We start from the raw sequence: 22,615 nt of genomic DNA on the forward strand, positions 1-22,615 counted from the left end.
TTGGGTTCCCCTTCCCTTTAAAAAAAAATACAGAACACGTTGCAGCACTATGTCAAACTTACCCTGAAATCTTCCAACAACACATCATTATTGACTCAAATTCCCATATACAATGTCCTCAACTTGGAAAATAATATTAATGGATAGTGTAAATGAAAAGAAGCAGCTTGGCACTTGTATGTTACCATAATAGAATGACAGAGAATCTTAGCTGTTAGAATTTCAAACAATTGCAACTTTGGTTTCAAAGTAAGTAGTGAAAAAGAATAGAAATATCTAATCAAACAAGTCTACAACCAGCTCCACATACCTGCTATAAATATTAGTCTGAGGACAAAGTGTATTAGTCAGCTAGGGTTGTCATAACAAAATACCAAAGCCTAGGGGGCTTAAATTACAGAAATTTATATTCTCACAATACTGGAGGCTTGAAGTTGAAGATCAAGGTATTGCCATAGTAGAGGTCTGGCAAGAATTGCAGACAACTGCCTTGTTGCTATGTCCTCACCTGGTTCTTTCATTGCGTACAATCCCTGGTGTGTCTTCCTCTACTTGTAGGACACCACTCCTATTGGAGTCAGGTCCCACTCTTTTGACTTCATTTAACCTTAATTACCTCTTTAAAGGCCCTATCTCCAAAAAATGTCACATCGAGGATTAGGGCTTTTCCACATATGATTTGGGAGGGGTGGAACACAATTCAGTGCATAACACCAAGCTGGATGGGATACTGAAAAGAGAAATAATCTGTGAATAATGACTTAAGTGTAGTCCAGTGTGTGACCATAATTCACTGACATATTTTAATGTTCTTCTGGGAGAAAAAATAATCTATGCTAAACTTGCATTCATTCAAGTTTCTCCATAGCAGATTACTGCTACTGTTACTAGCTGATCACACCTTATTTAGAATAAACAGAGGTAAATATCTCCATTATGAGATTGTTTTTCCTGAAATTTTCCATTATTTTCTCAAAACCTCCATTTATAGAATTCTAGGTATAGAATCCTATTTCCTGATCATTGTGTGGACAGAAGAACTTGCTGAAAGATTTGGAGACATTTAATGGCTTTTTCTTCTAATGTCTTAGAGTTAAAAAATAAAATACAACCTAGAACACAGAGGCAATAGCTAAAAGCATGATTTGTGGGTAGCTTTGAACCGCAACATCAAAACTACTTATCCCTACAAATGAGCTATTGTTGTAATGAGTTACTTGGATCCAGGCCCACTCAGATTTTCTGGCCCATTTAGTTATTTTTGCCTATCTCAGATCTTATTCTAATTCTAGTTAATGTTCTCTATTTAATCCTTTATAATTATTTTTCAATTTCTCCCTATACTTTGTCAGGATCAGGTCTACCTCATGAATACTTACTTAATTCACTCAACAAATGTTAATTGAGCATCTACTATATACGAGGCACATCCTGTATACCTGGGGTGCTTAGGATTTAGTAGACAATCAAACAGACAAAGGTATTTGCTTTACTATAGTTGGCATTCTCATAAAGGGAGTGGGGAAACAGAAGATGAACCAGAAGCTTAATAACTAATAACTGACACAGTATGGTATAAGGCAAAAAGTGCTATGAAAAAAGAGGGGCGCCTAGGTGGCTCAGTCAGTTAAGCATCTGCCTTCAGCTCAGGTCATGATCCCAGGGTCCTGGGATTGAACCTCGCATCAGGCTCCCTGCTCAGCAGGGAGTCTGCTTCCTCTCCCTCTCCCTCTGCCTCTCCCCACCCTTTGTGCTCTCTCTCACCCTCCCTCTAATAAATAAAATCTTTTTTAAAAAATTAAAAAATAAAGTGCTATGAGAAAAGTAAAAAAGGAGAGCAGGGCTCTGGGAGTGTATATGTGGGAGGTGGGATGCAATTTTAAATGGGAGGGTCCCATCTAGCCTCTTCGAGAAAGAAATATTTGAGACAAGACTGAAAGGAGGGCACAGAGTTAGCCAAGCAAATGTCTGTGGAAAAGCATTCCAGGACACCAAAGGAAGTGGGTGTGACTGGAGTGAAAAGAGCAAGAGGTAGTGGAGTTGGAGATGGGGTCGGGCCAACAAGAGGTAGGGCAATGAGACTGACTTTTACCAGGAGTGAACTGCAGCCTCGATGCAGGGCTTTGAGCAGAAGAATGATACAGCCTGATTTAAGATTTAAAAGACTGCTCTGCTTCTGTGTGCAGAATCAGTTGTGGGAGTGACACGGGACACAAGGATATCTATTAGGAAGCTACTGCAATAATTCAGGCGAGAAGAGATCATGGTCCAGACCAGGAGGTGAAAATGGAGATGAAGTGGTCAGATAAATATTAAAGGGAGAACCAGAAGAATCTCCTGACAAGTCAGTCTTGAGAGTGAAAGAGAGAACCAGAAATGACCCAAAAGATTTTGGGCAAAGCAACCAATTCCCAGCCGTGGGTGGTCACTGCATTGTTTCTCCATGTTCTTGACCACTTAAACCGTGAGCACTCTATTCTCTCACACTGCTCGCTCAGAAGATCAGGGACCTGTGCTCTATACATTTCAATGGACAGAAATCCCCCTCCAATCCTTTCCCCTGCACCTCCAATTCTTGCCCCACTCTATTCCACCTCCAATTAATCTACCCATTCCTGCAGCTGCCAGCTGAATCTGCAGGTGTGGTCTAAATGTCTGGTTTGACATTTAAACAACAGAGTTTCTGCCACTTCTAGGGTCTCCCTTTAGGCTATAACATGAGGGCTGCTAACGTTCACCTCACTTATGGTAAGACACATGAAATCCATGTTAAGACTCCTTGAAAAAAAAATAGCAGTAACATTTCCGGGATTTTTAAAAGTCTAGCATGTATTTCTTAAAAACAAACATAAAAGGTCAAACATGAATGAGTCGCAACATCATCTGTTGGAAAATGTCATCAATGTAGCCTTAGAGATTTCTGGAATGTGACAAAGTTACCGGTTTCTGAGTCCGTGGAACAGAAATCATGATTTTTATGATCGATGCTTAACCTTATGACAGTGACTTTCTGATTTTCAGGGCATGCAACAATTACTGGTAGGGATGGGGGATGATGACCGGGTTTTGTTTTGTTTTTGACAGGGGTTGTTTTAAGGAAGCAGACCCTTGGGTATCATCCCCAGATATTCCAATTCACTACATTTGGATTGGAACATAGAAATAACCTAGTAATAATGCATTTTTAACAAGGACTTCAGTGATTCTGACGGAAGTAACGCTCGTACCATCCTTCTAGAAACATAGCTATTCAGGATTGGAGCTGAAGTTAATCACAAAATGCCATAGCACTATGGCAATAAATGCTTACTTTTTAGAAAATGTTATGCACATTCCAGAACAGAGCTGCACACACTTTGGCAAAGAATTGCTTGCTATTGTTTTTGGCTGTAAGAATATCAAGAATTATTCCTCCAGTGGTATTTTATTTTTCTTATTGGTGACATATTTCTTCCTGGACATTTTTCTAAGCCTAAATCCACATTTGTATTTATAGCAGCATATAAACTGAGTTTGGATACTTTCCCCAAGCATACATTATATTCTTCTTAAATAAAACTGCTTAGAAGAGTGATACTGGAGGTTCAAAAACATCTGTCATTGTAATCTCAAACCTCACTAGGAAATCTGTCTGGGGGTTTGATATTGGTGACCTCCCCAATTCACATTTGTGGGCTGATAAAACTGCATCTTAGGGAAAAGGGTTAAACTGTGGGAGAACAAGGCGGGGGGCAGGACTGACTGGGAAAGATCCTTAAAGCAGGTTAACTTGTACATTTTAGATATTAACCCCTTATCAAATATGTAGTTTGCAAATATCCTCTCCCATTCTGTAGGTTGCCTTTTCATTTTGCTGAAGGTTCCTTCTGCCACACAGAAGCATCCTAGTTTGATGTAGTCCTGTTCGTTTATTTTTTGCTTTTGTTGCCTCTGCTTTTAGTGTCAAATCCAAAAAATCATCACCAAGAGTCATTTCAAGGAGTTAGCCCCCCTGTTTTGGGTTTCTGGGAGCTTTATGGTTTCCGGTCTTAATGTTAAAGTCTTTAATTCATTTTGAGCTGAATTTTTACTAGTTATTAATGAGCCCTTCTTACATTTTATCTCACAGGTTTCAACTCTTTAATTTCAGCTTTATGTCTTTTACATTTATGTTTTTGCTGACTTCTAGCCTACTACAGTCACCCCAAATCTTATTCATTTTATCCTTTTTCATTTTAATTTTTTATTTTAATGGAATTTTAAGTATCATATTTATTACCTCATTACTTTTTCTCTAAATCTTTTTTTTGCAATTTAAAAACTCTACTCCTAATCTCTCCTACTATTATTTTTAAGTTTCTTGTTCTCAAATATTTCAGACTTTTTTCCTCTAGACAGCAAAAATGAGAGAACCTACAGCAATGTATGTGGGGGTAAGGTCTTCTTTCACTTTGCTGACTTTCTGTTTATTCCCAGAGCATCTCTGAGTGTTTTCAGAAAATGTAATGGACTGTTTTTTTTTTCTTTTTTCACATTACACATCACTCAAAGTTTACTTGGAGAGCCACTTGTTTTAAAATTCATTGAGTCTGACACAGAGAATCACTGAATGTGGAGGAAAAACATGTCAGCATTACAATCTAAGCAAGGAGAGACTGTAGGGAAAGGGGTGGGGGAGGGTTTTAAGCTTCTGGATTCACCTTGAAGAGAGACCAGGTGGCATACAACCTGAAAAGAACTTTTGAGAGGATATTTATGAAAGGATCCAAAAGTAGATATCTGGTCTCACATGTATATAGCTTGGTTCTTCCGCTCTCATGTCCAGATAATTTCTGTCTCTCTTCTTGATGGATTCATCAAAGGATGCTCTTGGCTGAGGCTTTTCTCAGCTCCTTTCTCAGGTCAGAGGAGAGTTTCCCTACGGGCTCAGCTGCATTTCAGTTGGGAAACCACATTGATTTGTGAAGACTGATATGAGATCAGCTGACATCAAATAGATCTGAGAACACAAATATAAGACAGGGAAGAAGCTGGTCTTTCCTCAAGGCTATGGGTTTTCGTTTTACTGGATAAAACTCTTTGGACCTGAGGAAATGGGGGAGGCTCCACAGATCCTTAACTTATCACCCAAATGGAAATTGGGATATAATTCTGGGGGAAGGTAGAGAACTAGGCCTGAAGGCACTCACTCAGTTCTCAAGGTCTAAGTTATAATTGTGAGAATATTTTTCCCTCACAGAACTATTGTTGTACATTTCTTGTTGAAAAAAAATTTATTCTAAATCATAGGCCTTATTTTATATTTTAGATAATATTGATTGAGACCTTAATATACACCTGGCATGGTTCTAAGTGCAGTACATGGATTCTTTCATTTAAAATTTTGACAAGTTTTATTATTCTCATTTTATAGAGAAGGGAACAGATTCACAAAGAGGTTAAATAATCTGTTCAGTATCACATGGCTCAGGCATTCTATCTTCACAATCTATACCCTAAACTACTTGGTAATCAATTCTCTCGGCTTTTATTTTTCTGAAGATGTTAATTTGTCATGCCTAGGGTTGACAAATATATTCATCCAGCTATAGAAATCTGACAGTTGTTTTCCAGCAAAGACATTGTTTGTTTTATGGCCTAATCATTGTCTCCAATGCGATTTCAACACCCATTTGTTATCTTTGTTCATATGCACGCATCATGTGTTTTTTTGTTTTGCTGCTTTAAAAATACTCCTTCTTAATTTACAACAATTTGAGCATAATGTATTTTTGCTGTTATTATCTTTGTATTTATCCCGCTTGGGGTTTGCTGAGCTTCTTAAATCTGCAACTTGTTGGTTTCTCTTTCAATAAATTTGAGAAATTTGGGGTCATTATTTCTTCAAATAGGTTTTCTGTTAGATTAGACTCTCTCTTCTAATATCATTAATACCTTAATATTATTTCACCAGTCACTGAGCCCGTTCACCTTTTCTACCCTTAGTCTCCTTCCTCTTTGTTCTTCAGATCCGATAACTTCTAGTGATCTGTCTTCAAGTTCATTTAGCCTTTCTTTTGCAACCTCCAATTGTTAAGCTAAGGCAATAAATTTTTTATTATAGTTTTTTTAATATCATTGTTCTATACTTTAGTGTCTATCTCCTCAAACTTCCATCTATTCACGTCCCAAGACAGTCTTATCCTTTAAATCCTTCAATCTACGTATAACAGTTTCTTAAAGTCCTTGCGTGCTAATTCTAACATCTGGGTCATCTTAAGGTATTTTTCTACTGACTGCTTTTTTCTTGATAATGGGTCTCTTTATTCTACTTTTTTGTACAGGAAGTAACTTTTTAATCACCGGACTTCATGAATGGCATGTTGTAAAGTCTGGATTATGTCATCTTCCTTTTTATTTTTTTTCTATTTTACACCTTCCTTTATAAGTTTTGTTCTGTCACACAGTTAAATTGCTAAAAAATCCTCTTTATCCTCACAGGCTTGGTTTCATTTGGATTAAAACATGTTTGGTTCAGACTTGAATTTGGTTGTAACAGTGTGGTCCTTACTCTGAAGCCATGGTCTTTTAAGGCCCGAGGGGCTTAGTGAAAATTCTTCACCCTTGTGGGGCTGGAACTCTGACATCTCCCAGAATGGCATTACCTATACTATCACTTTTTGGCCCCTCTCTTGCAGCACAGGTCTTCTGCTAGACTTTACAGAGACTAATTCTGCACATGTGCAGCCCAGCCCTGGGCCAAGGACCTATGATGTATCCCCAGACTCCCAGACTCTGCCCCATTCCCTGCAGTGTAGAATCCCTTTCTCTCTACCTGCCCTGAAATTTCCAGTCATTTCAGCAGTCCAGAAATTAGATGTTGGACTTTTTGGTTCAACAAGACTTGATACCATGCTTGCTTTCATTTTTCCTTCTCTGTGTCAGGAAAGAATCTCCAGTAGAAGACCAGGGTGATTGATTACCTCACAACTGTGATCACAGTCTACTACTGCTTGCTGTTTCATGTCTAAAAATAGTTGCTTTGCATATTTTGTTCAATTTTACTGTTATTCTTATTGAGAGAGTTCCAGTTATTTGATTATGGCTGGAAGCAAAAGCCTATAAATATGTTTGGTTTTCTAAAGATTTAAAGTATTTACTTAGGCTTATTATTTACAGGTTTTGTGATGTATTTCTAAATACACATCTTAGAATTTTCATCTCTCTGGCTATTAGAAGAAGAAATTTTATTAGAGTAACAGTAGTTGGTAATCATATGTATCAACTCTTGGGGGTCATTACCAAGTCCATTTATTCATTTATTCAGTGAACACTTGTTATATATTGCCTGTTTTGTGAGTGACACTTTTTACCCTAAGTAGCTTTAAGGGATTTATATTAACAGATCTATTCAAAAGATCATGCAGCTTGAACTATTCAGACATATGCACTCTGATGTTGTTTTAAAAACTTTTATTTATTTTGCCATTACAAGCGTGTGTACAGGGGAGACAAGCATACCTGAGTGTTATGAGTCAATATGTCAAATAGAAAGATGAATATATTCTCCTCAGAGGAGAATTTTGGATTAGATATATAAATTTGGGAAGGTAAATACCCTGGAGATCCAAATAACATCACTTCCCAGTCATTGTTTCTCACATCACCCTATTTTAATCCTCTGCATAGTACTTATTGCTACCTGACAATTTCTTGTTTATTTATTTTATTTCTTTGCTTATAGTCTCTTTCCATAAAATATAAACTCTGTGACAGAAGGAATCTTGTCTGTGTTATTCATTTCTCAATTTTTAGCATTTAAACAGTGTTTATACATAAAAGGCACTCAGTAAATACTGATCTAATAAATGAATGATTTTCTGCCATATAAAATTGAAACAGGCATTTTCATACTTGTGTAGTTTTATTATCATTAAATAGGAATAACTTATTTAATGATAGGTTAAATAGACCTATCTATTTAATAGACCATTGGCTCTGAGGCCTAACTGCTATTTAAAAAAAAAAAAAAGAAGGTACACATTCTAAAACCAATATCACGTAGAGAGGAGTTCACTTTTTGCCCAGCATTAAACTGGATTACAATGAATATCCCTAACTCAATGGCACAACAGTTAAGATCACAAATTCAGGAGAAAGACATTTTGATCCACAATCCTGATTATGATATTTACTAGCTACACGTCTTGGTAAAATCATTTAATTTCTCTGTACCTCAGCAATATATAAATATAGTTCTTACTTCATAGACTTGCACTGAGGGTCTAATAAGCAAATAAATATAAAAGAGAACAATGTCTCACATAATTTTCATATGATATCATTATTACTTCAAGTTAGCTCATTGAACTCCATAGATTTATTCTTGGGAGTCATTTTATCTTGAAGACGATACTGGAAAGGTAAATTGCTTCTTCTAAGAGATGGCATTTTTGTTGAAGGTAGATCTCCCTTGCATGTGTTTCAGATTTTTGCTATGGCTTATAAGGTATGAAATAGATTTATGACCTTTGATTTTCCTTTATGTGTGCCTAAAGTTTTTCTTTGCCCTGAATCTAGTTAAGTGTAGACTCATCCTTCTGTTCAAAGTGGGATAATATTTTATTCAAGTTTATGACTTTGTTAAGTCTTTCAATTTTCCTTTAAGGGTGCTAATCCTATCCTCACCTAGATGATGACCAGAAAATGTGTCTCTGCATTTAACTGCACCTAAATAGAAACCAGAAGAGCAGTACTCCAGATCCTTGTGTCAGGGGATATAAGGGAACTCTCTGCCTCTCAATATCTATCAAAGCCCTAAGGAAGGTTGCCTGAGGGAATAGCTGTTCATCCATTCATTTAGATATTCTCAACTCTATCCCTGGGTTATCTTGCTTAGCAGAGACCTATAAATCTGTACTATATCACATCAACCCCCACTGATTTGCCTTTCCTGAGTTATACTTCCATATTTAAACTAATGGCCTACACTGAGGAAAACTGCTTTAAGAAAAAGCTTCTGTATAAAATTCACTGTGGTGTTTCTTGTAAAAATGTTAATGAGGGTGTAATTTAATATAGTTACAGTGTCCTCTTTATGAAGGCCTACTGGTGAATTTTCTTTCTGACTCTAACACAGAAATTGTTGTGTTTTTCCTTTGCAAATGCTTTCTATTGTCCAATGGACACTGTGAATTTCCCAATTGATGTAGCATTCCTCTTTGCGTGGGCTATTATAAGCTTACAGCCAAAACCTGTGGTCCTACTTTAAGAGAATTACAGGATCTTCTGGCATGTATTTTGTACATTTTCTTTATTATATTCATTACTGGCATTCACTTACTAGCATTTTTCTTTTGTCCCACATTACTCATCCCTTTATCCCTAAAATCACTTTATCTCCTTTTATTGTTATGCACTTACATAAAACAATGTGGGGCATAGGTAAATATTAAAAAATAACATCACTAATGCAGGAGATTTCTTTTCTAACTATGCATAGAATAAAAGTTACTTGATGAATTCAAGTCACTCCCAAACCATCAATACAAGTTATTTTCCCATAAAGAGTATCAACTATGGGGAAATCTACATATTTTTATAGAAGACAATCATTGCTCTCTCTAAAGCATGCTACATACAGCACAAATGCATATTGTTCATGTGAAAACACTGACTATAATTCATAGCCAGTAGCTGCAGGCTTGATTCTGACAGTGGAAAGTCTGGGACAAAGAGTAGATCACACCAGGTGACGATACAAAACCATAAAGGCACTTATTCAGTTGAACCATATGAAATTGCCACTAGACTACAGATCTTGACCTACAAAGATAGCAATTTCATATGATTCAATATAACACTTGTTCAAATAACCATTGGAAAGAATCGGCATTGACCTTATAGAACCATGTCAGGAATAAACTTTGAGATGATTCCTAAAAAGGCTTAAATTATGTTTAGTTTTCCTTCAATTTTCTGTTATTAGAGGCAGGTCTCTATGGCATTTTATTTATTTTTGTAATAGAGATAACATCAGATAATATAATCCACTTACTTCTGTGATTTTGATAAAGTTGTAGACAGTGATTGTACCCAGCCATTTACTCTGAAGCAAATTCAAAGGGCTATTACTGGAGTTTAGATTTCGAAGTAAAAAAAACAAAAACAAAAAAACAAAAAACCAACCAACCAACCAAACAAACAAAAAAATGGCTTGAGTCCATCCTTTATCACTTACTATCTTAGTTTGTCTAGGAAAATTATTCTCCAATTATCCATTTAGTCATGTATTAATGGAAAGATATTATCACAATGTGTTAGTTCCTTTTCTTACCCCTTTGCTATGGAGATATATTTGGAAGACAGTGAGAAATTGATTAACAGCTTTCTGAGTGAAAAACAGGATTTTATTTCAAATTACTTCTAGAAATTTCTCAGGAATTGGGTACTTAATTGATCGAAGACTTTCTAATCAGACTTAGCTGAGGACATGTAAAACAATGACCTTTCTGAAAATTCTTTTTTCTCCATCTCCATATTATTGTTAATATTATTTGGACAAGAAGAGATAAGTTCTCCATGGCATAATGCTGCCTGATCAATGTGGTTTTAGATGCCTAGAAATCCTGTGTAATGTAACGGGCAGATGGACCAGGGTGGCCTTCTCAGGTTGAGCAATGGTGAAAGTGTTTTTAGAGCAATCAAACAATCCCAGGGTTCCTGCGAGCATTTCCTTCAGAATTCTTGAGCAATGGAGTGCTGCTTAAACTTGTCAAGGACTCAGCATGGCAAAGCGAGGGAAGCTGTAATTATTCTGCCTCTCATAACTCTAGCAATAAAATTAGTTACATTCCATTTTAGTTTGGACTAATACAAATAAAGTCTACTCTTTCCAAGAAAGGAGCAATTTCATATATAATGTAAGTACAACGCAGGATCTTGGGACATATCGTAAAGAGACTCCATGAATTATACATCCTCTGTTATGTTTCTCAACTGGGAAGGCTGGTATACCATTAGGCCTTTACTACATGTAAAAGGTTTAGAGTAAAACTATTTAAAATATCCCTCCCTTTTCTTCAAATTAACCAGAAAAGTAAAGATATAAACAAAAGCAATGACTATTCATTTTGGCAAATAATAAGTGCAAGGCTTTATGCTAGGATGTGTGTTTTTTTTTTTTAGATTTTATTTATTTGAGAGAGAGCATGAGAGGGGGGCAGGTCAGAGGGAGAAGCAGACTCCCCGCTGAGCAGGGAGCCCGATGTGGGACTCGATCCCGGGACTCCAGGATCATGACCTGAGCCGAAGGCAGTCGCTTAACCAACTGAGCCACCGAGGCGCCCTGGGATGTGTTTTATATATGTTCTCATTAGGCCTCTGCGGAGGACAGGAAAACAAAGGAGGAAAAGAATGAAGTTGGTGAGACATAGAGATGACTCTGAAATGAAACTCTGTGAATCAGACACCCAGGAAGTCAAGATCCTTTGACTGAAGGGTTTTCTCTGTCTTAAAATATTTCTAAAAGACACAATCAGCCAAAGATACCCAGACCTCTGGTAAGAATGATGGATATTAATGCTAAAATTTAGGAGGGGAAAAACACAATGCCCTCCTCAGAAGCTTGAAATATTGGGGGGTTGGCATAAATATTCATGAGAGAATTGTAAAATAATAGAATTATATGTAATCGAGTGGTAAATTGTGAACTATAGTATGAGAAGGCTTTTGGCTTTGGGTGAAGAGAAATCACTGAGGCCCTATGGTGTGAAAAAGATTATTTGAAATAGGAGGAGATGTTTGGATAGTTTGGGGACAATGGCTGAAGGGCTTTTACTGCAGAAAGTAGAGGAGCATCAAGAAAAAAAAATGACAGAGATGACAACTGGTCTCTGTTGCAACAGATAGGTAATCCTTAGCTTAGAGACTGTCCTTGTGTATAGGCAGACAAAGCCCAAACTCTGACACTGAGAACACGTAGCTTTGTTAAATATAAAAAATGTGAAATTGTAAAGAAGTACATCAAAGGCGTATAATTACAAGAATATGGATGGCTACTTTGAATTCTTGAATTATGTTCAACATATAATTTTTTTTTAAAAATGACTTCACTCCATGGGAGGTATTTTTAGTGGATTCCAGTTTAATAATATAACAATATGGATCATGTATTTCGAGTGTATTTTTGTGGGCAATAAATGGTGAAACCTTTCCAAGATGAATCTGTTGTCATGGCTTCCTTTTCCCACTGCTATTCTCCCTGGTTTATTTCCCTTTTTATTGCCCACTGCTTTTAGAAGGAATAAATATTAATGAGTTCCACAGTGTAGTTTGTACTCCTGTTAACACTGGTGAGAGTAGCTACTCCCTATTGAGCAATCATCAGCAAGGCAGGCAACAGTGAGCCACAAACCATTTCTTTTACATTCTTAGAGAGCAGGAGTGTGCCTCTGAAAAAAAAAATGCTATTCATTCACCAGTGCACATCCCTGAGTGCTAGTTTCAAAATTCTTCCTGGTGCTATCATTCATCTACAACGGACTCAGAGAAATAAGTGCTTAAGGGTTACAAAAAGCACATGTACTACAGTCACTTGACAGTGTCAGGTTATGTGACATTCTATCCACCATCTTTCTTTCACTAATGGAAGGTCCTTCACAAATAGCCATGGCTTCGTTCCATCTGGGGTTACAGGTATGAAGTAAGATGAAACAGTATCTCAGAGTGTTAGGTGTTCTTCCTCTCTAATTTCCTAGCTTAACTACTAGCAAGGTTTAGTGGAGTTGCCACCCAGGAAGCTAAAACTAGGCTTGATGAGTGAAAATAAGACCAGTGTTAGAATTAAAGGTTCTACTTCACTTCGGAGGACATATAGTGACTTTTCCCAGGCACCCCAGCCTCCCTGGTCTGACCTCCAGAAAGGTGGAAAACCCGTTTTCTGGACATGCATATGCCTTTGTTTCTGTGTCTCATCTTAAGGCAGTGATTCTCTTTGGATCTAATAGAGGGCAAAAATCTATGTTTAGAATTTGGTACAGATTTGTGGAGAAGCCCAGGAAGCTTAAGGTTCAGCACCCTTCTCATGCACAGTCCCCTTCTGAGAAGACTCTGGCAGAGATCTTAGTGATTTTGTATTGGGAACTTTGGATTTAAAAAAAAATTTTTATAATAATAAGGGTCCCTTAGATTATATAAACTTTGAGGATTAGAAAACCCGGAGCTTCCCTACCCCAGTCCCAGTCTCTCCTATAGTTTTTTTTTTTTTTATTTTTTAAAGATTTTATTTATTTATTTGAGAGAGAGAATGAGATAGAGAGAGAGCATGAGACGGGGGAGGGTCAGAGGGAGAAGCAGACTCCCTGCTGAGCGGGGAGCCCGATGCGGGACTCCATCCCGGGACTCCAGGATCATGACCTGAGCCGAAGGCAGTCGCTTAACCAACTGAGCCACCCAGGCGCCCTCTCCTATAGTTTTAGAAAGGCTTTTAAAAGGGCTCTCATGAGTTTTCTGATAAAATCAACTCCTGATTATAATCACAATAGTGCTTTTATAAAAGAGATTCCTAAACCCATTCCAGACTTAAAGAATCATAATCTCAGTGTATAACATTCGAGAATTTCTGCATTTTCTTAAAGCATCCAGGTGATAATTAAACTACATTCTGAGGCTCTATACTTTCTAGAAAAATAATTCACCCAGTGAATAGGGTGAAGGCCCTTTATTAAGGATGGATCACGGTTGTAGTGCTCTTTCAGGGCTTAAATGAAGAATCTCAAACTGTAGAAGTCTGTAGAAGTCTCTCCATGTCAGCCTTGGGCAGAGTCAGTTTTTTGAAACTCCAGTAAATAAAACTATACTTACAAGGTTACGATTAGGCTATGAGCTCCCTGAGGACAGAGATCAAGTCTGTTTTTTTTTTTTTTAAACATTTTATCTTCAACATCTAAATCAATGATGCAACTTAATAATTATTCAATAAGTATTTATTGACTGAATGAAGGAATATCAAGTGGGATATCCAAATTTGTAGTACTTCATCAGATTGATTGATGTTGAGAAGAATAACACTTTGGAGAACGGACACAGAATGAGTTTAACATTAAGTCACTGATTCCAACTGTTTGTTTCCCACATTAAGCATTTAATCTTTGCAGCAACCAAACAATTAACATAGTATCTTAATAAATTCAATCAATATTGTCACTGTTATCATCATTGTTATTTCTATTATTTTCTTGTAGACTGAGCATTTGGGACTTAAGTTTAGGTATTTTAAGGATTTCATTAGACTTCACGCTGCTGGAGAAATTCTACTGTGTCTAGCCTATCAACATCTCTTTGTGTCATAAAGATTATTTCCCAATATTTTATTCTTGTTAGCATAATATTACTCACATATTTTATCAGCATACCATCTATGACTTTGTTTAAGACACAAACATAGGTAATAAATTTTATCCTCTCTAGTTAATAGTTCCTTTGACATGATCACCTTTGGCTAGGTAACAATGCCCTCGTCATGCATCTTTCCCATTAGCAAATTGGGAAAAACGAATGACAGAAAGGGAGAAAGGTCTGAAACACAGGTACTCATGAACTTTCGGATGTTTCTCTCCTTCAATTTTGAAAGTTTGCAATCACATTCATGCTTCATTGAACAATATCACTTTAGCAACATAATTTTTATTGAGTTTTATGTTTCTGGAGATTATCCTTCACTCTAAAAATACTAGAGAATATTCTGGACATTTTTGATTATCCAAGAAAATTTTCTGGATAATAAAATTATCCATTTAATTGATAAAACCATTCAATCTTCTGAATAGCTTTGACATTGCATACATATATAATTTAAGTCAATCTCACATTATTTCCTGGAGAAAATAAAAATTTCAGCTGCACTTTATATGTACAGATTGCATTATTGCCTGGGAAATGTGTGTATATATGTATATATTAGCCAGCAATGGTGAACGTGTGGACTGATTAGTCCACACTCTTAGTTTGATCACTGTGAACACTTTATAATATAGTTGGTTGGTCTCATAGATGCAGTAATAATTAAACCAAAATAATTTTCTGAAATAATCTTTGACTCTGACATATAGAAGTCCTATTTCTAGATTTTTTTGTATTCTTTATTTGGTCTTAATTAGATCATCTGTAAGAAAAAAAATGAGTTTTCTCTTATTCAACATCTTATTTTTATTGAATTGATTGAACTTTATTTAGTCCCTTTTATTTCATTTGTTGGACTGGAGAATATATATATATATCTTATAATCTATGATTATACAATTATATTATTAATTATATTTTTACTTTGATAATTACTCTTACATTTTTAAAATGAATAATGACTTAATAAAATATAAGAGTGCTCAATATCTCTATCATTTCCCCAAAAATATACTCTTTATCATTTTCTTCTGTCATAGATTACTATTGTTCATCAACTGTACAGTGTTTTCGTCATGTGTTAATATTGCTTCATCATATCTGTACTTATTTAGATCTCCCAGATGTTTATCAAATTCTTTGGGCATCTTGAATTCTTCTGTTTCTGGTTTCAATTTCCTTCATCTTAAGCATTATCATTTAGGAGCTCTTTCACTGAGGGCTTAATGGAGGTAAAACCCTTTCACTTTTGTCTTAATTTTGTCCATAGTTTTTCATGGTAGGTAGCTGGATAAATAACTCTAAGTTGACATTGATTTCCTCTCAGTACTTTCAACGTATTTTTGTTATTTTGGTTTTTTTGCAGCTTTTGAGAATTTCACTATAAATTTATTAATTTCTTTTTAGTTAATTTCTATCCTTTTCTTTATTCCTTTTGCTTTGTCCTTATATAGTTGATGAACTGAAATCGCACTACGCTATATCTAAGTGTGCATTTATTATTATACTGCTCGGAAATTCTTTCTGGATTTTGTACATTCTTGTCTTTCATCAAATCTAGAAAATTCTCTCATCTTTTCTATACATTCTCTTATTTGTTTAATTCTGCATGCTTTACTTCACTTTTATTCTTAACTCCTATCTTCAATGTTGCATTTTGAATAATTTCCTTACATTTGTCTTGAGCTTATTCATAACTGTTGAGCTCAGTCTGTCTAATCTACCCATTTATTTATTTCCAGTAAAAGCACTTTTCAGTGCTAGAACTTTTTTCTTTCTTTCACTTATTATTTATTTATTTATTTTTTTTTTTAAGATTTTATTTATTTATTTGACAGAGAGAGACACAACAAGAGAAGCAGGCTTCCTGTGGAGCAGGGAGCCCGATGCGGGGCTCGATCCCAGGACCCTGGGATCACGACCTGAGCCGAAGGCAGAAGCTTAACGACTGAGCCACCCAGGCGCCCCTCTTTCTTTTTTTTTTAAATCTGGTCTTTTTTGATTGTGACTCATTATATTTAATGTTTTAATTTTTCCCTTTACATCTTTAGTAAGTTCTAGCATACATCTTTTATGGTCTCTGGCGAGTCTAATCTTAATGTTTGTTAAGTATTTTAAATCCTGTTTAATATGGATTATTTTTCCTCATGTAGTTTTCAGTTTTGATGGTATAGTTTATCTGGGGAAACTCTGTGGCTTAAGTTAAGGTATGCCCATCTTCAGAGTTTTTGCTTTTCCTTACGTCAGGCAATCCAATAGTACTATTGGCCTGATGCCATTTCTTATATTAATTTCTCAGCTTTGTGGTCCTTGGACTCAGTGAAGTACCATAAATTTGAAACTTAACTAACTAGTAGCGAGTGCAGGCCCATAGTTGGAATTCCTAGGAGGGGTTTGTTCAGACTGAGGTTGAGGCTGACCTGTTTCCTTGTCCTCTATAGGTAAACTGAGTTTCTCTACTCATTTGTTGGTGTGATAACCCTTTAAGGTTGATGAAATAAAGCAGTATTTCTGCTTGTACTCTTTTTTTTTTTTTTTGCCTAAAAGTTTTATGTCATACCCCTTATTGGCATCCTGCCCCTTACATCCCCATAATGAGTAACCCTCCCCCGCCCCTGTATGCACCATTACTGCCTGAGGGCAAACACTGAAAGCTCGGTCCTCTTGGTTTGTTTTGGGAAATCATTTAGCTAATCAAGACCTCAGTTCTGTACTTAAAAGCATTTAAAGTAATACTGTATCCTGCCTGTCTAGATGTTTTGTAAGGGATGATTTTCAGCTATTCTAATCTGCCATATTATTGGAAATGGAACAGAAGAATCATTTAATAGGTATTTTTAGGCAAATAAAGTTAAATAATGCGCAAAAGGACACAAGGCCAAACAGAAATGAAAATGAGGTTTCCTGATCATCTGTCTAGAGTTCTTTTGAATGTAGCCTTAAGATGAAAATCCAAAAGAGGGTTTTAAGCTATTATGTAACTAGAAAAGAGAAATAAGATAGATAAAACATGTTCTCTTAAATGAGTGGCCAAATTGAAGCATAGTGCCTGAATTTTGACTTTCTTCATTTGATCTAACAACTAGATCATGTTTCCTGTATTCAAAGTCAGAGGTGTGAATAATTGTTTATTTAAGGATGAAGGGTGTGTGTGAATATAGCCCCTTGCTGAAATAAAGAATTTTTTAAATGCATTTGAAATGTTCAAGAAATAATTTTCAGACAAAAAACATTATAGCATTTTACAAAGGGGAGAGTGAATATGTCAAACAACAAATGTTTATTAAATGTCGACTAAGTCAAAGGTATTATAAGCCCTTTCTCATGTCTTCCAAGACAGCTTCCAAGCTGTCTCATTTTGTTTATATATATATATTCTTTTGATTGTTTTGGTTGAGTACTTCTTGATGTCTCATTAGTAAGCTCTTCCTCTACTAAACATTCGAAGTTACCTTGAGGGTAGACCACTGACCAGCTTAATCTAATTCCCAGCATGTTAAGTTTTTATTAGCTTCTTTCCCAGGAGCTGACACCTCTTGGCATCTCACTTTCTATTTTGTAATCTACTCATCACAAATTTCACAGGGTTAACAGTCTTTCTCTCCCACAAAATACACTGAGAAGTAATTTCCAAGAAAAATCCCCTTTTCGGGGATTTCCTATGTTTTTATTCTATAATTGTATCACAGTGCTTTCTACATCCCACTGCATCCTTGTAGGCTGTCTCCAAAAGGTAGCCATGGCGTGATTTAGTTCCTTTTTCCTTTACCTTATTAAGATTAGTAGAGCACAGAATGGTGTACTTAGAAATATGATAAATTGTGAAAAGTGTTCATACTTTCATTAATTTATCTCAACAAGTGTTCATAACCAAATTTTATATATCTGTACATATAATTATGGTCTCCTAGTGACATTTTTAAGTCGGTAAATTTAAAAGTCCTTTTATGTTTTTCTATAATTTACAGCTGTATAATGATGGTATAGAAAGTCAAGAAACAGGAAAGCACTTCTACCTCGGGGGTCAGATTTGATACATTTCTAGAAAAGTAGAAAGTAAAAGTAAAGTCTATCTTTCTTAGATGGTTTAAGGATTATATCAGGAAATGTATAGAGAATCTCTGATACACATTTTTGTTTTAAATGGCACGTAAAATGTTCTCACCTACCTGTTATTTCAAAAGTGATGGATAGGAAAGGTGCAGCACTAGACTTCGACGTACTCTGATATTTATTTTCTGAAATAACAGGGAAACAGCACCATAAGCATAGCCTTTTTTTCTTCCCCCAAAATAGCTTTGACCAAAGTGGGCTAGTTTGTGGAAACTACAGTCGTTTATGACTCTAATTATAAATAATTTCCATTCCATTTAGAGATGGTGACTATTTTATCTCCCTGTTTCTTTGCTGAACATGGGAAAATAAGAACTCTTTGTTCATCTTTCTGTGTACCCGTTCACAGTTCAACCATCCTTCCTTCCATCCATCTTTCCATTGATCTTCCAAACTTTCTGCTGGTTAATCTTATTATCTATCATCATATAGCCTCATTATCCAGGCTCTTTTTCTTAATAACCTCAAATCCCACAGACCTTATTCAGATTTCAGTGTGAATTTTTTGATAGGTTTTCTAGAAAAGAATGTTCTAAAGTTTCATAGTGCTTTATAACCAACACTCTTGGTTCCCCTCATTTAAAAACACGTTCAATCTGTACCAAAAGAAAGAATTTCCTGAATTACCATAGCTAAAATCTACTTTCATTTCACTCTGAGCTCTTTAAACAATCAATTCATGTTCATGCATCCAATGATCAGCAACATTTTCATCAGCTTTCTAGCTACTGCTAACCTCCCCATGGGCAAGGCCTCTTCCCGTCATAGTCTGGTAAGGGTAGATTTCATGCCAGCATAAGCCGAACATTCTTCACAGTCTACTGGAATTCTGATCAGCCAGCTGAACAGAAATTGTCCAGCGTTTTACTACTAACTCTTCTCAGTAGAAACTTGTCAAATCTTTCTTCTAAAGAAGTGGAAATTTTGCTCACCTGAATATTGTAGGGCAAAGGTTGTCAGGATTGGGAGGGATACCTATGGCCTGCAGCAGTACATGAATAAAATATGGATACTCTCCAATATCAAGTAGATATATTTTTCCTATATCCTATATCCAATATCAAGTAGATATATTTTCCTGCAGTAAACTTCCTCTTGCATTCCTGACCCACTTACTGTATGAAATGTGTGTGTCCTAACAATAGACACTGTCACCAACTTAATAAATATTCTGATGATACAATTCAATTGACACAGGTAGGATATGAAGTTGTAAATATAATACATACTTTGTGACTACCTTAATAATACATATTTTGATTTTCTGGAAATTAAATATATTAGCTCCAGGGAGGAGAATTTTTATGGTGTGGTGTGAGTCTATTAAGAGTAGTGAATACACCAATGAATAAAGTGATTTAAGATGGCCCTGTCCTTGTACTAAGGTGGTCATTACCATTCTCCTGTGTAAAGTGATGTGCCAAGACAATAAAGGAATTTTATGTGAATTTCATATCATTTGTTTTCAGTATTTCTGTATCAGGAAATTTTATTTTGAGTTAAAGTATTTTATTTTGGGTTAAGGTATTTTTTAATATCTTGGTTACATGTGAAAACAAGACATTTATTCATAGAACACATAGTGAGACTCTACAAAAACGACAATGTAGACTTTTCTTCATATTAACTACAATGTGAATTGTTCTTGGGGTAGGTTGTTCATGGTTACACAATCGGGATTACTTGAGATCAGTACCTTCTTATTAGGATTGATTGAAGAAGTTATCTTGAGAACTTTTCCTCTCTTTATAAAGTAAGCTTTCATTCTTTCGTATTTATTGAAGGAAAACAGAATGTGCACAATCCTCACAGCCCACAGCCTAATTATTCTCCATTTACACATATTTATAGTCTTTACATGTCACCCTTGGGATGCTGGCATATTGAATAAGTTTCCCATTGGGAAATGGTAAGTGCTTCTGGGGGAGAAATTCATATAGCCTCAGTTCTGAGGAAAAAAAAAAAAAAAGCTTTAACTTTTAGGGAGAATTAACTGTTTTTACGAAGACTATATGGGGCTTATTAGTATTCTTGGTATTTGAAATGAAAGGACACAAATTCCTATATAACATTAATTTTTGGCAAATCGATTATTTTCATATCCATGGATCTTTGCTTTGGCATTCGCTTTAGTCCAACAGACACACCTTACCAATGATACTCTTTTTGTTTTCCTTTTACTCTGTGACTTTTATTTTTGGTGCGCTGCCATGCTCTGATAGTGATAGGGAGACTCTATGGCAAAACGATTTAAAAAAAATACCCAGTTGCAATTCAGAATTCTGAAGGATCTTTTGACAGTAATAACCCACAGGACATAATTGACATTCAGAAACTAAAATCTGATCTACCCTAGCAATGAAATTATACTGCTCTGAAAGAACTGCTATAATAAATCCACCTAAGAGTGTTAAAAATGTAGCCATTAAAATGGCCAAGAAAATATTAATGTACTAACATTACATGTTTTATGCTACTTCCTTACAACCTCAAGATACGTTAGTAGTAAAATGTATCCCTAGGCTAGATTCCTAAATGAGTTGACATGCTACGTAAAGTTAGTGGCTACAGAACAATTAAATCTTGCAAGTTGCAAATGCAGAACTTCAGTGTTTATTTTCCATGAATTGCTGCTGGTCACGCATACCACTCATTTTGCAGGGGAGGCAAAGGAGTCGTCTCTTCTTTTGTTTTTTTGAAATACCCATTTCTCTTGGTTCTTTCCCTTCTCTTCTGGCTCTCCATCAGATTTCTTCTCTGAATATTCTCATTTTTTGAGTCTTTATTCTTATTCTTTTCCCTTTCCAACCAACATATTTGCTAGGAAATACTACCCTATCCTATTTACAACTTGCCAAATACAACAAACTCATCTTTCTTGGCAAGATTTCTTTTTTGTTTTTGCTTTTCTTTAATGGTGTGCTTTAATACATGCTGTCCTGCAATAAACTTCCTCTTGCATTCCTGACCCACTTACTGTATGGAATGTGTGTGTCATCACTCAGCTGTAGGCCACTTCTTCTATGTTTCTGTTTCTATGATACCCCTACAGTTATTCTAAAACTCGTTATAACGCATTTCATACTGTATTGTAACTGTGTGCCCTCATGATAACCATGAGCACTTTCCTGACACAAAAATTGTACTGATATTTCCATCCTCACTACCTCACACAATTTTTGGAACTCTTTTGGCAACTAATAGATATTTATTAAATGGTCTAATGATAAGAGCCCTACTATCCCTCAAGTCGAGGGAAGGTAAGAAGGTCTGCTTATAACACTGTTTAAAAATATTCCTATTTGTGGGGACTTAAGAGTAACTAATTGAATACAAACTTGATCCAATAATGATCAGAATTTTAGAGTAATATTAATATATACTAATACATACTTTAAGCCTTGGCCATGTTGGACTCACTTATCTTTTGGCACACTTACCAAGTCTTCTCCTCAAATTGAGATTTAGACCAAAAAAAGTTCTAAGATACGTCCACCAGGTCAGAGGGCTTAATCAAAGGGTTTTAAAAAAAGTCATGCCTTTGAGTTAATTTTTTTTAACTGTAGTTGTATTCTCCACTTATTCCATATTTATTTTATTTAAATTCACATGGATATTTCACTCAATGCCATCATTATTTTTTCAATATATTTATTTTTCAGCCATATTATAAACAGCAAAAGGGGCTGCTTTTTCACAAGTAGGTTTTACATCTCATATAAAGAAACTCTGGACTTGAGAATATATATGAGCACTATATGTGTCTATTTACAAGATGCTTTATTCTATTTTTATAATTAATTACTCATGCTAAATTTTGACTCAGAGCTTGCAGTCAGAAAATTTAGAGACTTGACAGTAAATCAGAACTGACCAGAGACAGAACTGGATTGTTTTTTTTACAACCAAGGGGGGAGGGGGGTGGGGGGATGGGTTAGCCTGGTGATGGGTATTAAGGAGGGCACCTTCTGCGTGGAGCACTGGGTGTTATGCACAAACAATGAATCATGGAACACTACATCAAAAACTAATGATGTAATGTATGGTGATTAACATAACAATAAACAAATTTAAAGAAAAAAATTTAATTATCGTTCACCATAGTGGATATCAACCATGAGGTGAAGAGAATTATGGCTATTCA

General features: G+C 35.7%; 1 protein-coding gene across 7 annotated transcripts in view; it reads right to left on the reverse strand.

Moving 5' to 3' along the window:
• THSD7A (thrombospondin type 1 domain containing 7A) overlaps positions 1-22,615 on the reverse strand; it is a 431,400-nt gene that overhangs the window by 183,046 nt on the left and 225,739 nt on the right. For 6 of the 7 annotated variants that reach the window (XM_027574087.2, XM_027574084.2, XM_027574088.2 and 3 more), the window contains exon 5: positions 18,528-18,596. The exons of the other annotated variant lie outside the window; for it this stretch is intronic. In XM_027574087.2, the coding sequence (XP_027429888.1) occupies positions 18,528-18,596 (69 nt within the window). The remainder of the gene's footprint in view (positions 1-18,527; positions 18,597-22,615) is intronic. 7 annotated transcript variants of the gene reach the window in all.

The sequence above is a fragment of the Zalophus californianus genome, chromosome 12 (assembly GCF_009762305.2).
Source record: "Zalophus californianus isolate mZalCal1 chromosome 12, mZalCal1.pri.v2, whole genome shotgun sequence".
NCBI classification, from domain to species: domain Eukaryota; kingdom Metazoa; phylum Chordata; class Mammalia; order Carnivora; family Otariidae; genus Zalophus; species Zalophus californianus.